Source organism: Ursus maritimus, unplaced genomic scaffold, assembly GCF_017311325.1.
Source record: "Ursus maritimus isolate PB19 unplaced genomic scaffold, ASM1731132v1 scaffold_22, whole genome shotgun sequence".
NCBI classification, from domain to species: domain Eukaryota; kingdom Metazoa; phylum Chordata; class Mammalia; order Carnivora; family Ursidae; genus Ursus; species Ursus maritimus.
In genome coordinates, this window is record NW_024424675.1 from 25,307,303 (window position 1) to 25,322,091 (window position 14,789).

At 39.5% G+C, this 14,789-nt stretch overlaps 2 protein-coding genes across 7 annotated transcripts in view; both read right to left on the reverse strand.

The window, feature by feature from the left end:
* Positions 1-14,058, reverse strand: part of CPNE1 (copine 1) — a 34,437-nt gene extending 20,379 nt beyond the window's left edge. The window contains exons 1-2 of one of the 6 annotated variants that reach the window (XM_008698150.2): positions 13,807-13,883; positions 8,364-8,416 (exon numbers count right to left, since the gene is read on the reverse strand). The gene's annotated coding sequence lies outside the window, so the exon portion shown is untranslated. Of the gene's footprint in view, positions 1-5,456; positions 5,590-8,363; positions 8,449-13,806 lie in introns of those variants that run through there. The other 5 variants (XM_040638241.1, XM_040638242.1, XM_008698152.2 and 2 more) reach the window with 5 other exon arrangements.
* Positions 498-5,577, reverse strand: RBM12 (RNA binding motif protein 12). Its single transcript, XM_040638240.1, has one exon. The coding sequence runs from the start codon at positions 5,575-5,577 to the stop codon at positions 2,791-2,793; it is 2,787 nt and encodes a 928-aa protein (XP_040494174.1). The 3' UTR covers positions 498-2,790.
* Positions 14,059-14,789: the final 731 nt, after the last annotated feature.

The following is a 14,789-nucleotide window of genomic DNA, read 5'->3' on the forward strand; positions in this document are numbered from 1 at the left end:
TTAAACACAGAATACACCTCCAAATTTTGCTTGTGAACTAAATGTTTCACTGAAGTTCAGAAAAGTTTACAAATTTGCTTATTTATAAAATACATTTTGTAGATATCTCTAATCCTTTAAACTAAAAAAAACCCAAAACACCCAGGCAAGAGGGTGGGAGGAATTAAACCTAATGGAAAAGATTCTCTTCCATTCATGTCAGTCACCAAAGACAAAATTTACACATAAAATTGAAAATATCATGATAGTGTTTACAAATGCACACAACTTTGAGCAAAGCTTTACAAATCCTTCATACCATACAAAGCAAATGAGAAAATAAATTCATTTTCACCCCAAACCTAGTTCTTCTGAGAAAATTTGCAGGAAGAGAGGTATGAGTGATTGCACAGAACATATTTTCAAGAATTTTTTAAAAACTCAAACTCCAATGCCCAGAACAAGATGAACAGTATGCTTAGCAATTAGCACTATAATAAGTCTCAGATACACAAAAATCAAGTTCCAGAGGGCAAAGCATTTAATTACATTTCACAACAAGAGAAGCACTGTTGTGACTCAACCAAATATGAAACACAGTTCTCTCCAAATTCTACACAAACCACTATTTTCTTAATTTATTTAATTTGATGAACAATGAAATCAAGTTTTCCTTTTCAGCATTTATCTAAGATGTAGAAATAACAAAGTAGTAGCAATAAAGTATATGAAGTATTTAATAAGATTGTACGAACATATAACCAAAATAAACTGTGAAAAAAGATAAAGGGCTTTTATCTTCAAACAACCCATTTTTCTAAAATGAAAATAGTCAGCTCTCCAATGGGGAAAATAATCTGCAGTTGAAATAAGACTCCCAAGCAGCGCTGAAGTTTTCTGCACTCGGTCTTTGGAATGAGAAATGATTACTTAACAGAAAACTTAAATTGAACAGCATAAACATCATATTGCTTTTTTAGTTGAGGAGGCAATATCTAGTGATCTGTCAAAGCAAATTTGTATTCATGAATTGTCAAAACACCCACAACACAGCCATGTCTTCTTTGAAAGTCTAAACAATCCTTTCCCTAAACAAAAAATCCTGTACTGTCAATCCTCTAACGTTGTAGTGATGAAAAGGCTTTCCAAATCTTATCACACAAATGAAACTGCTGCCACTCTTAACTCTAAATTACACGAGACGCTGTATTTCAGTGTTCCACTGACTTGCAACACCAAAAAGGCACTATTTTTTTAATAGGAAATATTTCTTTTAAAAGGCTGACCCCTTTGTAAGTACATTGATTTGCAGGAAATGTTGGGGATGTTTCAAACCAAGACAGAGGCCCATGTAAAAGACAAAATTTGTTTTTCATGATCTCTCACCAATCTCCCATTCCATATGTTTATAATATAATGTGACACATCTTTAGAGCATTGTAACTAAGAAGGAAAGTAATCGTAAGTAGAGCCTTTTGTAGCAGTGAGCAGATGTTGTAAGGCAAATGTTTTCATTACAAGGACACTTACCAACCAGAACCCATGTGGTCCTCCTGCCTTAAGTGTCCTGAATGCCAAAGAAGAGTATGAAAGGGCAAAGAATCTCAAATCTCTCCCCTCTGGCAGCTGCACTTGTACTCTGTATGAAGAATTTTTATGAACAGGCTCCTGATCAAACAACTAGACCAAAAAGCCTCCAAGTAACAGGATTAAATGCACATCTATGGAACAGCTTATGACTCTTTTATTCTATAACACTACTGCTAACAAAGCTAACAATTTCAACTTCAGTTTAAAAAAAAAAAAAACCTAGATATAATGCTCTTTCTTAAAAATGGACTCTCTTTGTTTAGTTACAGGCCAAAATTTCACACAAATTTGGGACAGAAGGAAATTGCCAGAACATTAGTCCATCATGGACAGGACTTCAAATCTGGCATCTTAAACAATGATTATTAGAAGTGGTTTCTGGTTTTTGATGCCATCCAAACAACATGAACAATTTTTAAACTGACTAAACTAAAACATGGCGGTCAAACCAAAAAGGCTCTGGTAGGTAGAGGACTCCATATTTTATTTTTGTGGCAGAAGTTCTTATTTCACACAGTTTTAAGTGTGACATTAGAAATCAAAATTCAAGGTTATAGCACAAACCAAGTGTGGAGTTTTATATTAAAACAACAACAACAAAACAGTTCTGCTCATTTACAAATGAGTCAATTAGGCAAACAAAAAAGCAGCAACTTCAGAAGCAGGACTGTCTATACAGCAAGAACCCTCAAGAAGCAATAAAGGTACATACAGTGAATCTGTATACAGAGATTTTATTCAATTTTAAAAGAAAATGAGGACTTTAGACAAAGCTTTGACCCTATAACAAAGCAAATCTGTCCAGCTTTAAACCAAATTCCAAGAGTAGCCAACTTCTATTTTTCAGCAGCTGGCAAGAGCACCTTTAATGAGCTCTATTGACATTTCTATTTTCTTCATCCCATATGGTATAAAACAAAACCAATCTAAACTCCTTGATAAGCTTTATGTGGTCATTTGTGTTTTACAAATGGTTTCTCTAATGGTACGCCAAAATCATTTTTGTGTTCTCTCCAGACAGCTTTACTGTAACATACAGCAATATTTATCCTGGTAGTGAGTCTTCTGTAAACAGTCAACCAATGCTCTATGTTATAGAAACCAATCTATATGCAATTGAAACAATCCACAGGTTCTAACCTGGAAATACTAGGAAAACAATCTGGATGCATTAATCACAGCACTATGAAGATCTACCCTATAAAGAATTGATGTGAACGGCTACCCTAAGACAAGTTTTACTTTCCTTGAGCCTATAGGTCTGTCATTTAAGTCAATGACAGCAGCTGTGGCTTCATCCCGAGATTCAAAGGCCACCATGGCTTCACCTGTGGGCATACCTTTTTCATTGTACTTTAAACACACTGAGCCTGGGATCACTTGATAGCCATAAAAGAAATCTAAAATCTCATCAATAGACACAGTGAAGGGCATATTCTGCACTTTAATTACTGTTGGTCCTGGTTTTCCAGAACTAGATCCAAAGCCAGGGGGACCACCAATGTGAATTGGACCAGGGCCAGGCCCAGGGCCAGGCCCAAAGGCTGGTGGCCCGCTCAAATGCCCAGGGGCACTTCCAAGACCAGGAGGGCCACTTCCAAAGCCAGGGGGGCCACCTAAACTACCAGGGCCATTTCCAAAATTCTGAGGGCCTCCTCCAAATCCTGGCCCACTTAAATTATTTGGTCCACCTCCAAAACCTGGAACATCCAGTCCTAGACCAGGCAAACCACTATTTCCAACTGAAGGCATACCAGGCCTAGCATCACCAAAGGCCCCTCCTAATCCTGGAGGAGGGAGTGGCGGCCCAAAGGCATTCGAACCACCAAAATTACCAGGAAAGTTAAATGGAGGCCCATTGTTCGCCTCCTTAGATCCTACAGTCAGGAAGGCATGCTCTTCACCTCCTGCACCAGGCATTCCTGCACCGGGCATTCCCGCACCAGGCATTCCTGCACCAGGCATTCCCACACCAGGCATTCCTGCACCGGGCATTCCTGTACCGGGCATTCCTGCACTGGGCATTCCCGCACTGGGCATTCCCACACTGGGCATTCCTGGAACTGCAGGATTACCTGGCACAGGCACCTTTAACCCTTTTTTTCCTTGGGCAGGGGGATTTTTTTCAATCTCTCTCATATCTTCTACAGTAACTACATGAACAAAAGCTTCTCTCCCATTAAGTTTTTTACGGTGTAAGCGTTCAGACTTACGTGCATCATCTTCATTTTTAAACTGAACCAATGCCTGTCCTAGACCTTGCCCATTGCTATCAACAAGAACATGTACAGCATTTTCATCCACTGGGATTCCTTCTAGGAACTGAAGAACATCCATCTTGGTAATGCTGAACGGAATATTTGTTATGTGAGCACAGACTTTGGCAGAGCTGACATCCCCCTCCGGATTTAACATCATTTCCCTCTGGTCATAGCTGAAGTTCTGCAGTCTTTTACGAATCATATCTATCTTTTCTAGCATACCTTTCTTAGTAATTGGATGAACTTGAATAAAGCGATTGCCCATGTATTGTTTATGACGACACAGAGCAGCCTTATAGTCAGCCTCATTCCTGAATTCTACGAAGCCTTCACCAGTTGCTTTCCCATTGGGTCCATAAGCAATATAAATACTATCTTCCACAATATCCAACTTTTTAAAAAAATCAATGACATGTTTGTTTTCCGCTTCAAATGGTAGCCCTTTCAAGTAAACACAAAAACCAGCCTCATGTGGTGATCTTGACCTTGACCTTTTCTGCCCACTCGGCGATTTTGACCTGGGAAGTGTCTGAGGAGGGGGATGGGTTTGTCCAGAAGGTCCTATACTTTGCTTAAAAGTGATATGGCCTCCAGCAGCTACCCACTGTCTCTCTGTGGCAGGACTAACTTCCACATAGCGTTGAATCATCAGCATTCTGTTTCGTTTCAAAGCTTCAAATGTATCTTGAGGGGAGAGAAACTTAACCAATCCATTCCCATTATTTCGACCTACATGATCTTTCAACAAATGCACTGCATCAACACGGAGCCCATGGAAAAAATCTCTGACATCATTTTCCATTGCAGAAAAGGGCATTCCATGCACACTGACATACAGATCATCAGGATTGATGGGAAGTGGTTTCACACTGCTTTGAGAGTTCATCTGGATGGGGTTAACAGGATTCAATGGACCCAGAAACACAGGGTTCAGGTTATTGTTCAGATTCATAGGTGCTCCAGAGCCATTCATTCCAGCAGGTAGAGGTGCCACAGGTGGCGGGTTCAAGGGTGGCATGCCAGACATGGGTGGCAGTGGGGTCATGGGTGGCACAGAAGGGACTGGGGGAATTGGGGGCACAGGAGGCACAGGAGGCAATGTAGGTACCGGAGGAGGAACTGGTATTGGGGGAATGGACGGCATTGGTGGCAAAGATGGCATCGCTGGGATTGGAGGAATTGGTGGTGGTGGGACTGTGTTCATTGGAGATGCTGTGCTCGGAATGGTTGAGCTAAACGTTGGGCTCCCAAAAGAAGCCCCCATATTTGGAGGAGCCGTTCCTATGCTGGCTGTGGAAAATGTCTGTATGTTTTTGTTGCTTTCATGAACAGATGTGGCGGCAGTAACTACACTGGGTGAAGGATTATTAAAGTTAGGTACTGTTGTAGGCAGGTTTACCCTGCCACTCATTCCTGAGCTAGGTGGCGGTCCTGATCTACTAGCATTTGCTGGTGGTATATCTAAGTTGGCAGTTTCAAAACGCCTACGACTCAGTTCAATCATATTCTGCATTTCCGTTTTACTACTCAACAAAAGTGTTACTTTTGACCCTTTAATTGTACCACCTGTGCGCATCATACCAAGCCTTGCATCTTCATCAGTGGCAAAAACGATGAAAGCCTCACCCAGTTCACCCCCTACAATATGCACGCCCCCATCAGGGATGGTCAATCCAGAGAAGAAGTGGCGAATGTCCATGGTCCCCGCCACAATTGGGAGACCTTGCAAACGGATGACCACAGCCATGCTGCGCTGAAACCACACACACCTGCAGATGAGAAAAGGCAACGGCCAGGTCAGACTCCTGTTTATCACACCAAGTTTTTAACTACAAGAATGACCAGCTACCTATTAGGCCCTCAAATATACCCTCAAACTATCACAAGCAATGTAGGGTTTTTTTTTTTAATTTGAATATTCTAAAAACTGAACATTATGTGCCATTTACAGTGTAAAACCTAGACAATTTCAACTTCCAAAAGGAATTAATGCTATAAACAATTAGAAGTTCAGACCCATGACTCAAAAGTTTCAGGGAAAAAACCACCGTAAGAAGTAGAATCACCAATTACATCATTCAGACCACTAATCATTCAGTAAGATTTAAAAGAAATGTGTAAGTCAAATCAGGACACAAAGTTGAACAATCTGCAGGGAAAAACATGGCAAGGATGTATCAAAGTTAGTATTTAATAGTGGCTTAGCATTTTCCTTATAAACATGACAACTTTGTAGAATTACCAGTGTCATTTTATATGACTCAATCTCAAAATGCAAAACAGAAACAGAAAACTGGAATACTAACGAATTACAAATAATACTTAACACTAAAGTAGAGTCAAGTCTCAAAAGAGAACGGATTCCATATTTCAACCTAAAACTCTTCAATCTGCATTACAGCTCTATTTATTAAAGAAAACTATATGTGGAATTATTTATTATAAACAAGGTTGATACATACAAAGAATCCAAAAGAAACACTGAATAACAGCCCAAATCTTAGTTATTTATATTCATCACTCCAAAAAGTAGAACCTGGTTGCAGTGCCATTCACCATAGCTGTTTTAATTAAAACTCAGATCCAATGACTCATTTCCAAACTCACCATTAAAAAAACCAAAAAACAAAACAAAAAACACACGCATACACACACACTCAAAAAAGTCTCGTTTTTCCCAAAGAAGGCTGAAAACGAAAAAAGGGTATTTTTTGGTTTTGCTTTTGTTTAAAAAGAACTAGCGTATGAACTTTATTCAGTGACTGTTATAGTCCCTACTCAATATAACTCCTGTGGGATTTCTGGGAGCTCACTACTCTCCTTAAATAATGTCCCGTTCTGAACTTTTTCTTTTTGAGAAGTTTCTCCCAGATTTAAGCAAAATTTCAGTATTTCAGTTCTTATGGCTTCCAAAAGAAAATGCAAGGGAAGCCCTTTGTAAAGTGATATAAAACAAACTCTTAGGACTGGAAAAAATATTAATTTGAAATTTATGTGATCAACAACATAGGATATTTTCCAAGCCACCTTAAATATCAACTTTTAAATATAAACCTATTAAACTAGTTCTGTAACCTCAGAAAAATGATAAATGATTTGAGCTTTGGTTTTATCACTTCTCAGTCAGGAACATTAAAAGAGCAAAGTTTCCTGCTGCAAGCTCTAAGAATTCTGTAACCCCATGAAAGCAGTTTTTCAATGTCGAATATTGTGTGAATTATTAATTTGATACAACAAAATCTGTAATTATATCTCAACTATTATGACTGCTGTACACAAAAACAGAAATATATTGTTTAGCTTTGACAGTCTTCTCACACACATACACAAAAATAAAAGCCACCTTCAAATTTAATCCAGAAAGATGGACGGGCGAACAGAAAATGCTCTTTGTGAGACCATTATAAAACACTAGAAACTTGGGGTATGAGGGAAGCTTTTCGTTTTTGGTTTGCAAGAGTCAACAAGAAAAATCAATATTAAAAAAAATAAATCACACCAACAAACTCTTTTCTTCTTATTTACTACTATTTACAGTCTATATGTAAGCTCATCAAGATTTCAAGATATTAAGGCAAATTCTCATTCCCTACTGTCTGTAGCATATTGGCTACATGCAAAATTAAGATAGCATTCCTGTTCAACTTCAAAAAATGCTTAATCACTTAATCACATCATGAGTAAGTAATCTAGGCACCCAAAATGACTTGAAAGATAGATGTTAGTTTGCACTGGGACAGTAAAATAGGAATCTGATATAGTCCCAAGAACACAAAAATTAAACACAGGGCTAAACTGACATACGCAGTAATTCTTCAAAAACCATTTGCTACTAAGAGAAGGGCTTTAGTGAAGTCTGCACAAGGTACATATGAAAACATGATACTGAAAAATCTGGCCAGATTACCAGCTAGAAAAAGGCTGAGGATTAAACCAAAGAACACAAAAGTTATTCATAAAGCCATCTAAAGAGAAAAACAGTTTTTAGGTTCTGAAAAAATATGAAATAAGATCTGCTATTCTTTTACTAAGTGCCTGTTTGACAGGCAAGTCATTTCAACTATCTTAAGCCTACCACTGTTATTTAACAAGAGGGTTAGAGTCCAATCACTAAAGTTCCATCTGAAGTCAAAATAGGTACTCTAAAACGGACAACCCATTATCTACACCTTTACCTCTAAGAAATATTAAAAAACCATACCAATAACAAGCACCTGTATTTGTAATTAATCTGGAATGCTACACTGGAAAAAAAACAAAAAAACAAACAACAACAACAAAAAAAACAGCTTACTGCCTAATAATCAGGAATTCAGCAGAAGAAATGCATCCATATAAAACCGAACCCCGAAGAAAGCAACAACTGTTCAAGGCACCCAGTCTATCCCACCCCCATCCCTCAGATAAAACTGTTAAAAAAAAAGAAAAAGAAAATCCCCCACAATTCAGTTACTACACATATTTTCATGTTACTAAATAAGCTGTCTCATTTTATTTTGTATAAAAACAAACCCTCTATTCAAAATCTCTTACCTGATAAAACAAGAGATGTATTTTCTTAACAAGAAGTAGAGGCCAAGTCAATCCTGTGGGCAACCAATTAAAACCAACTTTTAGACTGCAATAGAGAATAAACGGAGGCAAAAATCAATGCAGGAAACACAAAACAACACGCACAGGCCACACTGAACTGTACATTATGAAGGCGAGTCTGAAACCACCAGAGTACTTCATTAGAATGCATATTAAAAAAAGAAAGAAAGAAAGAAATGTACCAAAATCCCACACATGCTTGTTACTTGGTATTGCTTTCAATTTTGAATATCTCTCAAAACATTATATATTTACATACATCAAGAATGTGCCATAAATTAGTCCAAGAATGAGTCAATTAGAAACTAAAAGTCATAAAGCTCAGCTTCACAGATGGTAATTACTTTTATCACTTGATGATTAAACCAGTCCAGAAAATTCCATTAATGTAAGTCCAACTACAACCTATTTCCTCAGGTCCCACCAAACACTTGATGAAAAAGCACAAATTCACACACAAACAGTTCCAAGGCAAATGACAAAGTCATCAATTCAAGGGTACTTATGGAAATTCTTGCAATTGCTCTTTCAAAATATTTTCCTTTGCACCAAAATAGCATTGAGCATCAAGAAACATAAATTAAGTGAAAGTTCAGGCTATAACGATTAATTTTTCTTCTAACACCAAAACTGTTCCAAGAGACTTGTTAAAAAAAAAAAAAATCTCTAAAAATGTCTGGCATATTAAGAAGACTTCCCAAAGTAAAAACAAGTCACTCATCTCTTACTGGAATTTCTCCCAAATTGGTGAAGTTTGAACAATTCACAAGCAATATATAAGACCAAATAATTAGACAACTACATTCAAAAGATCATTTTTTGATTCAGAGAAACAGAGAAGAAAATCGTCACTGTTAAGTATAAAGATTACCAACAGAACACTACTTAGAACAACACTCATTTTTAACTATCTTTCAAGTTCGGGATACCACCTGCGAGTTTAATATTCAACACCAAAAAGTAAAACATATTAAAAAATTTTAGTGTTACTCCAAATTTTTTCTAAAAGACAAGCTAAACATCTTCTAGACAACTACTCAAATTAATGAAGAGATTGTTTTGCCACAAAAGCTACGCACATAAGTCATGAACAATGCTTTCAAAATCCCAGAGCACTGTATTAATTTTTTATATGTTGTATAAATCAGTTCTAATTAAGTCTAAAGAGTTTTAAAACTCTTTATTTAAAAACCACACCTAGGAGTTTATCTAACAGGTCACAAAGGGAAACATGAAACACAAAAAAGCCTGCTTTTAGGTGAAGGCTATGCTCCATGAGGAAGAGCATCAATTTTGTAATATTAATTTCTAAATGTACAAGTCTGACTCTATAACCAACAGAACCACAGTAATTTTCTAGTTAAGCATTTATGATTAACAGATGATTCCCCCACTGGAAACTCCAATTCAAAAGGTCTGGTATGGGGCCAGGACATGTGCCCTGAAGGTAAGGGAAACAAGTTCCTCAGCCTTTTCCCTTCCAGACCCAAGAAGCCTCCAAATGTTCATCTGGATAGAACAAGTTTAGAGTCAGACAGTTAACATCCAAAGGGAACACACTAGAGCTACTACCAAAAATTTCTAACGGGTTGCCAGAAATTATCCTAACAAGAAGGAAAAGTCTCATTCCACAAGAAAAAGTTGAAGTTCCAGCTGAATTCGGCAAATGCCTCAAATTTTACGTTATTCAATTTAAAGTACAAAATCAATCTAGAAGTAAATTCATGAATCTTTTCTATTTAAGCAAAGGGGAAGGCCCACATCAACCCATAGCAAAGAAAAGTACCCAGGAAGTTCAGGCTAGAAGCTAGAACTTCACAACTTTTGGTGTTACACTTCTTCCTTCAAACAGACAAAGTAAATAGAAACTGAAAACTGAAGTAGTACTTTTGTTTTCAACACCTCACTTTGCAAAGAGCACAATAATTTAATAGAGGCACCACTGTTCTCCAGGAACTACTCTTTCCTGTGTCCTGAATGTGAGCTGGTAACAGAATGCAGGATCCCAAAATGAAAAATCCACTTCAACCACCTTAAGACTTGAATTTTAGAAGGGTAAAACAAACAATTCTATGCATCGAAACAACTAAAACACATGTTTTACCTATTTGTAAAGCATAAAGGTACAAAAGAGAAAATGGGCCTGATTTGCCATTAAATTCACTGATATATATATCAGAAGATCTAAAACAAGAAGATTGCTCTAGTATACTTTTCCACTTTGTTAGGAATTAGTCCTAACATAGTGGCTTTGCTTCAGCTTTAGAAATACCAGATACATGAACAAATTACAAATATCTGCTATGAACAGTTAGCATATTATTACGTCACATGTTTTCTTATTTACTAGTCATTTCAAACCCTTGGAATTTCAGAGTAAAATTTCTGACAACAATCCTTTTATCAGGAAGCCAAAGCACAAACCAGTTGAACTTAACCATTCCCACTCTTCATCTGGTGATAAACATCAAAAATAGAATTTCAACTTTGTTCAGTTGTCAGTCTTTAATTAACAATAACCAGAGCTAAGTTCTTTAGATTAAAAAAATACAAAAACCAGCACCCCTCAAATGTTCACCTCAAAGATGAGCAACAGAGAACCAATCATAATGGGCACAATGCTATAAGCCGCATAATCACATTATGGAAGGCATTATGGAAAAAAATCACAGCTTCATCCACTTGAGTTTGTTCCCATCCCCAAATGAATCACATTTCAGATTCTGGGATTATTCTTAATGAAACAATTCTTCTGACACTGAGGGACATGAATCCTTTAGACGGCTCGTTACTCAACTTTCCCATTAACCTCCAGAAAGTTCTCAAAAGTGGCAAACCAAGACATTTCTAAATAAGATATATATTCCTCCTGACAAAAACACTATATTATTTTTCAATCCCCCGAAATGCCAACAAATACGTTATCTTGATTTAAACTTAAAAGCAACAATATCACTTCTAACCTAGCCAACCACATTCACCCTCACTTAAGACTTAAAAGGTGGCTTGAAATTTAATGAAATAAACTCGTTGCAAACCAAAAGGTGTATGAGTGGTGGTAGTAAAATCCGATAAACTATAAATTAGATGAAGTTATTTTTCTGCTTAGTTGACCTACACATTTAACAACATTCATTTATACCACGAACATTTATTAAACACTTATGGCCGGGACAGGAGATACAGAAATGGACGACAGTCCCTAGATTTTAGGGAGAGATATCTAAGAGCATCTTTTGTGCAATTACTGACACTTAGAAGTTCTTTCTACAACATCTACAGAAGAATTTATTCACCTAAACTGAAAGATGGAGTGGCTCTCTACAAAATGGAATGAAAACGTTATGAACATTGTCACTGGATTCCAGCACCTGAACACTGGTCCACAAAATCAAGTTTCACATCTAAAAATTGTACCAACAACCCCCAAACTCTCAATATGCAATCATCAAAACATTTGGCAGTCACAAGAAAGTGAAAAAAGCCAGAAGTATGCTGATAATAACACATAACAATAGGTTCCAAGTAACTACCACAATGGTTTCTAAAGCTTCACATTTTTCACCTAACAGATATGAACATAAGAAAAATACAAATTATGCATTACAATCCATAAACAAAATAAACATTTAATTGAGCATATAAAGGTCATATAAAACGCATTCCCTGTTTTGTTAATTTTTCCAGCAATAATACTGAGCACACCCTCAACCTTTACATAAGCACGCCAAACATTTCATTTTCTTAAAAAATTACCACAAAATTATTTTAACCACCTGTAACAGTTCTTCCCAACTTTTTAATATTCTTGGAAAATGCCTGAACACAATTACTTCCCACTAAATCCAGAAATGGTCTATTTGGTCAAAACCACCAGATTTCAAAAACGAGTACAACCAGTCTTGTATTACATTTCTATAAAACAAAATCAGCCTTTATGTCCGAACTTGTAGGACATTTCTGAATTGCAAATACTCTGAAATACATTAACAACATAAACTAGATAACAAAGTCCAATGCAATTCATTTTACTAATACTGCATTTTACAAAAACTACACGATTTTAAACCATTCAAGCAAGAAGCTCTAAGAATACTCCAGTCACAAGTCCCTCCTTCAACAATCCCTCAGTTGCAATTACATTTTTTCTCAGGTTATATTGACTGGAATTACACTATTCTTGAATAAACACAGGATGGTTCCTGACAACTACCACAATTTACATTAAATCATCTCTGGAAATCCAGGAATCAAGGACAGTTTCAAAGTCCAGAAACCTCTCCTATGGAGCCTGCAACTCAGGGTACAAAACTCCCAGCATGTTTTGTGCTGAATAACCCAAAGTTATTCAGCCGCTGAGATTTTTCACTATAAAATACACATTACAGGCACACATGAAGTCCATGCATTTATAGTCTGGCAGCTAAGCCTCCTGCACTGGTGTCCATCCCCGACACTAACCTGTAGATTCTCAACCCCACCCATTTCACGTGGCTGCCAACTAAAACCTCCTTAATAAATTCACCATCAAGAGCACCCAACCTTCACCTCCTATTGGGTCTGCTCCTTTCAGTGCTGGAGGCTCTCTCCCAAGCGATATGTAAAGGTGGTGCTCTTTGCGGTCCCTTCCCTGCTTGGGTATCAAGGGCCTGGCATCTTACTATAATTCTCAGAGGTTTGGGAGGCGTACTCACCCCCACTTTCTCGCTACAGAGGCCGGCTTCTCAAATCGCCGACACCCTCGAGGGTAAGCCCCGCCCAGCGCTGAGCCGTGGAAGCATTTCCCTGCAACCCCCTCCACCTTCAGGCCACGAAGGCGGCCAGTTCTGACTTCCTTCCTAGACTCACAGGAGTGTACCGACTGCAGCTTTCCCCCCACAGGTGTGTCCAGACTCTAGACCCCTTTTCCCGTTCGGCCACAGGAGCCTCCTTTCCACTTCGGATGGAGGGAGTGTCCTCACTATGTTTATCTCCTCACTGCCGGGCACAGAGCTGTAGTTACAATCTCTGTCCTTTTTGGGAAGCATCGAAAATCTCGCTCATTCGGGATGTAGGTGTGTTTTTACTGCAATCCCCGTTAGTTCGCAGGCCGCTGGGCCACCCAGCAGTGGCCTCCTCCCTCTCAGACCACGGGGGCGTCCTCCCTATGGCCTCGTCCCCACTTCGGTATGCAGGCTCATCCTCTCTTGCGTCCTTCCTGCAGCCTCTCAGGCTTCAAAGGCGCAAGCAGCTCCCCAGGCCCCCCCGCAGCCATGCCGCGACCCTTTTGTGTGGGGCGCTCGCTGCGGCGGGCTCGGAGGCCTCCGAAGGCCCCGCCCCGGGCCACCAAGGGGCGGCTCGAGCCCCGCACAGCCCCGCCCGTTCCGGGCTGCGGGAGTCTTACCGGGGAGAGCTGCGCGGCACCCGAACCCAGACCCGAGTTACCCCCCGCGCGAGTGCCTCCGCCCCGCGGCCGACAGCCCCAGCCCGAACGGCTTCCCGGAGCCCACAGCAGCCACCACCTCTTTCGCCGCTTCACAAAATGGCCGACAGCCCGCTCAGCAGCTCCGCGTTCCAGAAGGGGAGGGACGGAATGGAGACGTCACGGGGCGGGGCGGCGCAAGCGCGCTGAGGTGCTTGGGCAATCTCCCGGAAGTTGCGGGTATTTGTGGCGAGAGAACTTTGAGTCTTTGCGTGCGACGTTTGCGCACTAACCCCGCCTAAGGAGAGTGACGTTGCGGGGTGGGTTGGGTTAAGAGTGTCTGGCTCGGCCCCTCGCTGCGGAACTCAGTGCAAATTAATCTTCTTCGATCTTCTGCGAAAGGGAACAAATAGTGCCTTCTTCGCGTGATTGTTTTGAGGATGAAATGGGCCACAAAGTAGTGCCTGGTTCTGTTGATGATGCCCTGGCAGAAGAACCGAAACCTGCTTTTTTTCCCCATTTAAAATTTCAGTCCGGGGGGCCTTACCCACCGGTCCTCGTTAACCCCTCCACGGTTGCACTTTGGTTATTATTTTATTATAGAAAAAAAAAAATTATTCTCATGCTGCTTTGGTCCTAGCCTCCCAGACGCCACTACCCCTGCCTAAACCCTATTATCGTGATGGAAGCCGCTATAGAAACGTAAAGATGGATAGAAATTAAGATGGACACACTAATGCTTCAGCAAGACTTTGAACAATGTCCCCCTCCCTTCTTAAAGCTTCTCTCTTCCCTTCACTTGTTTTTCTGTGGAATACTTTGTTCCAGGAACTCCGCACCAACGTTGTCATCTTGCTTACCTCAAAGTATACTTAGGAATGGGACTCAAATGGCGATTGCTAGTGCTAGTCATGAAACCGCTTTGAAGACATAACGAATAGGGCTGGCGATGCTACCAGATTCCT

What these genes read in the sequence shown, in the direction of transcription:
- RBM12 (XM_040638240.1), bottom strand. Translation starts at nt 5,577, where the DNA reads ATGGCTGTGGTCATCCGTTTGCAAGGTCTCCCAATTGTGGCGGGGACC.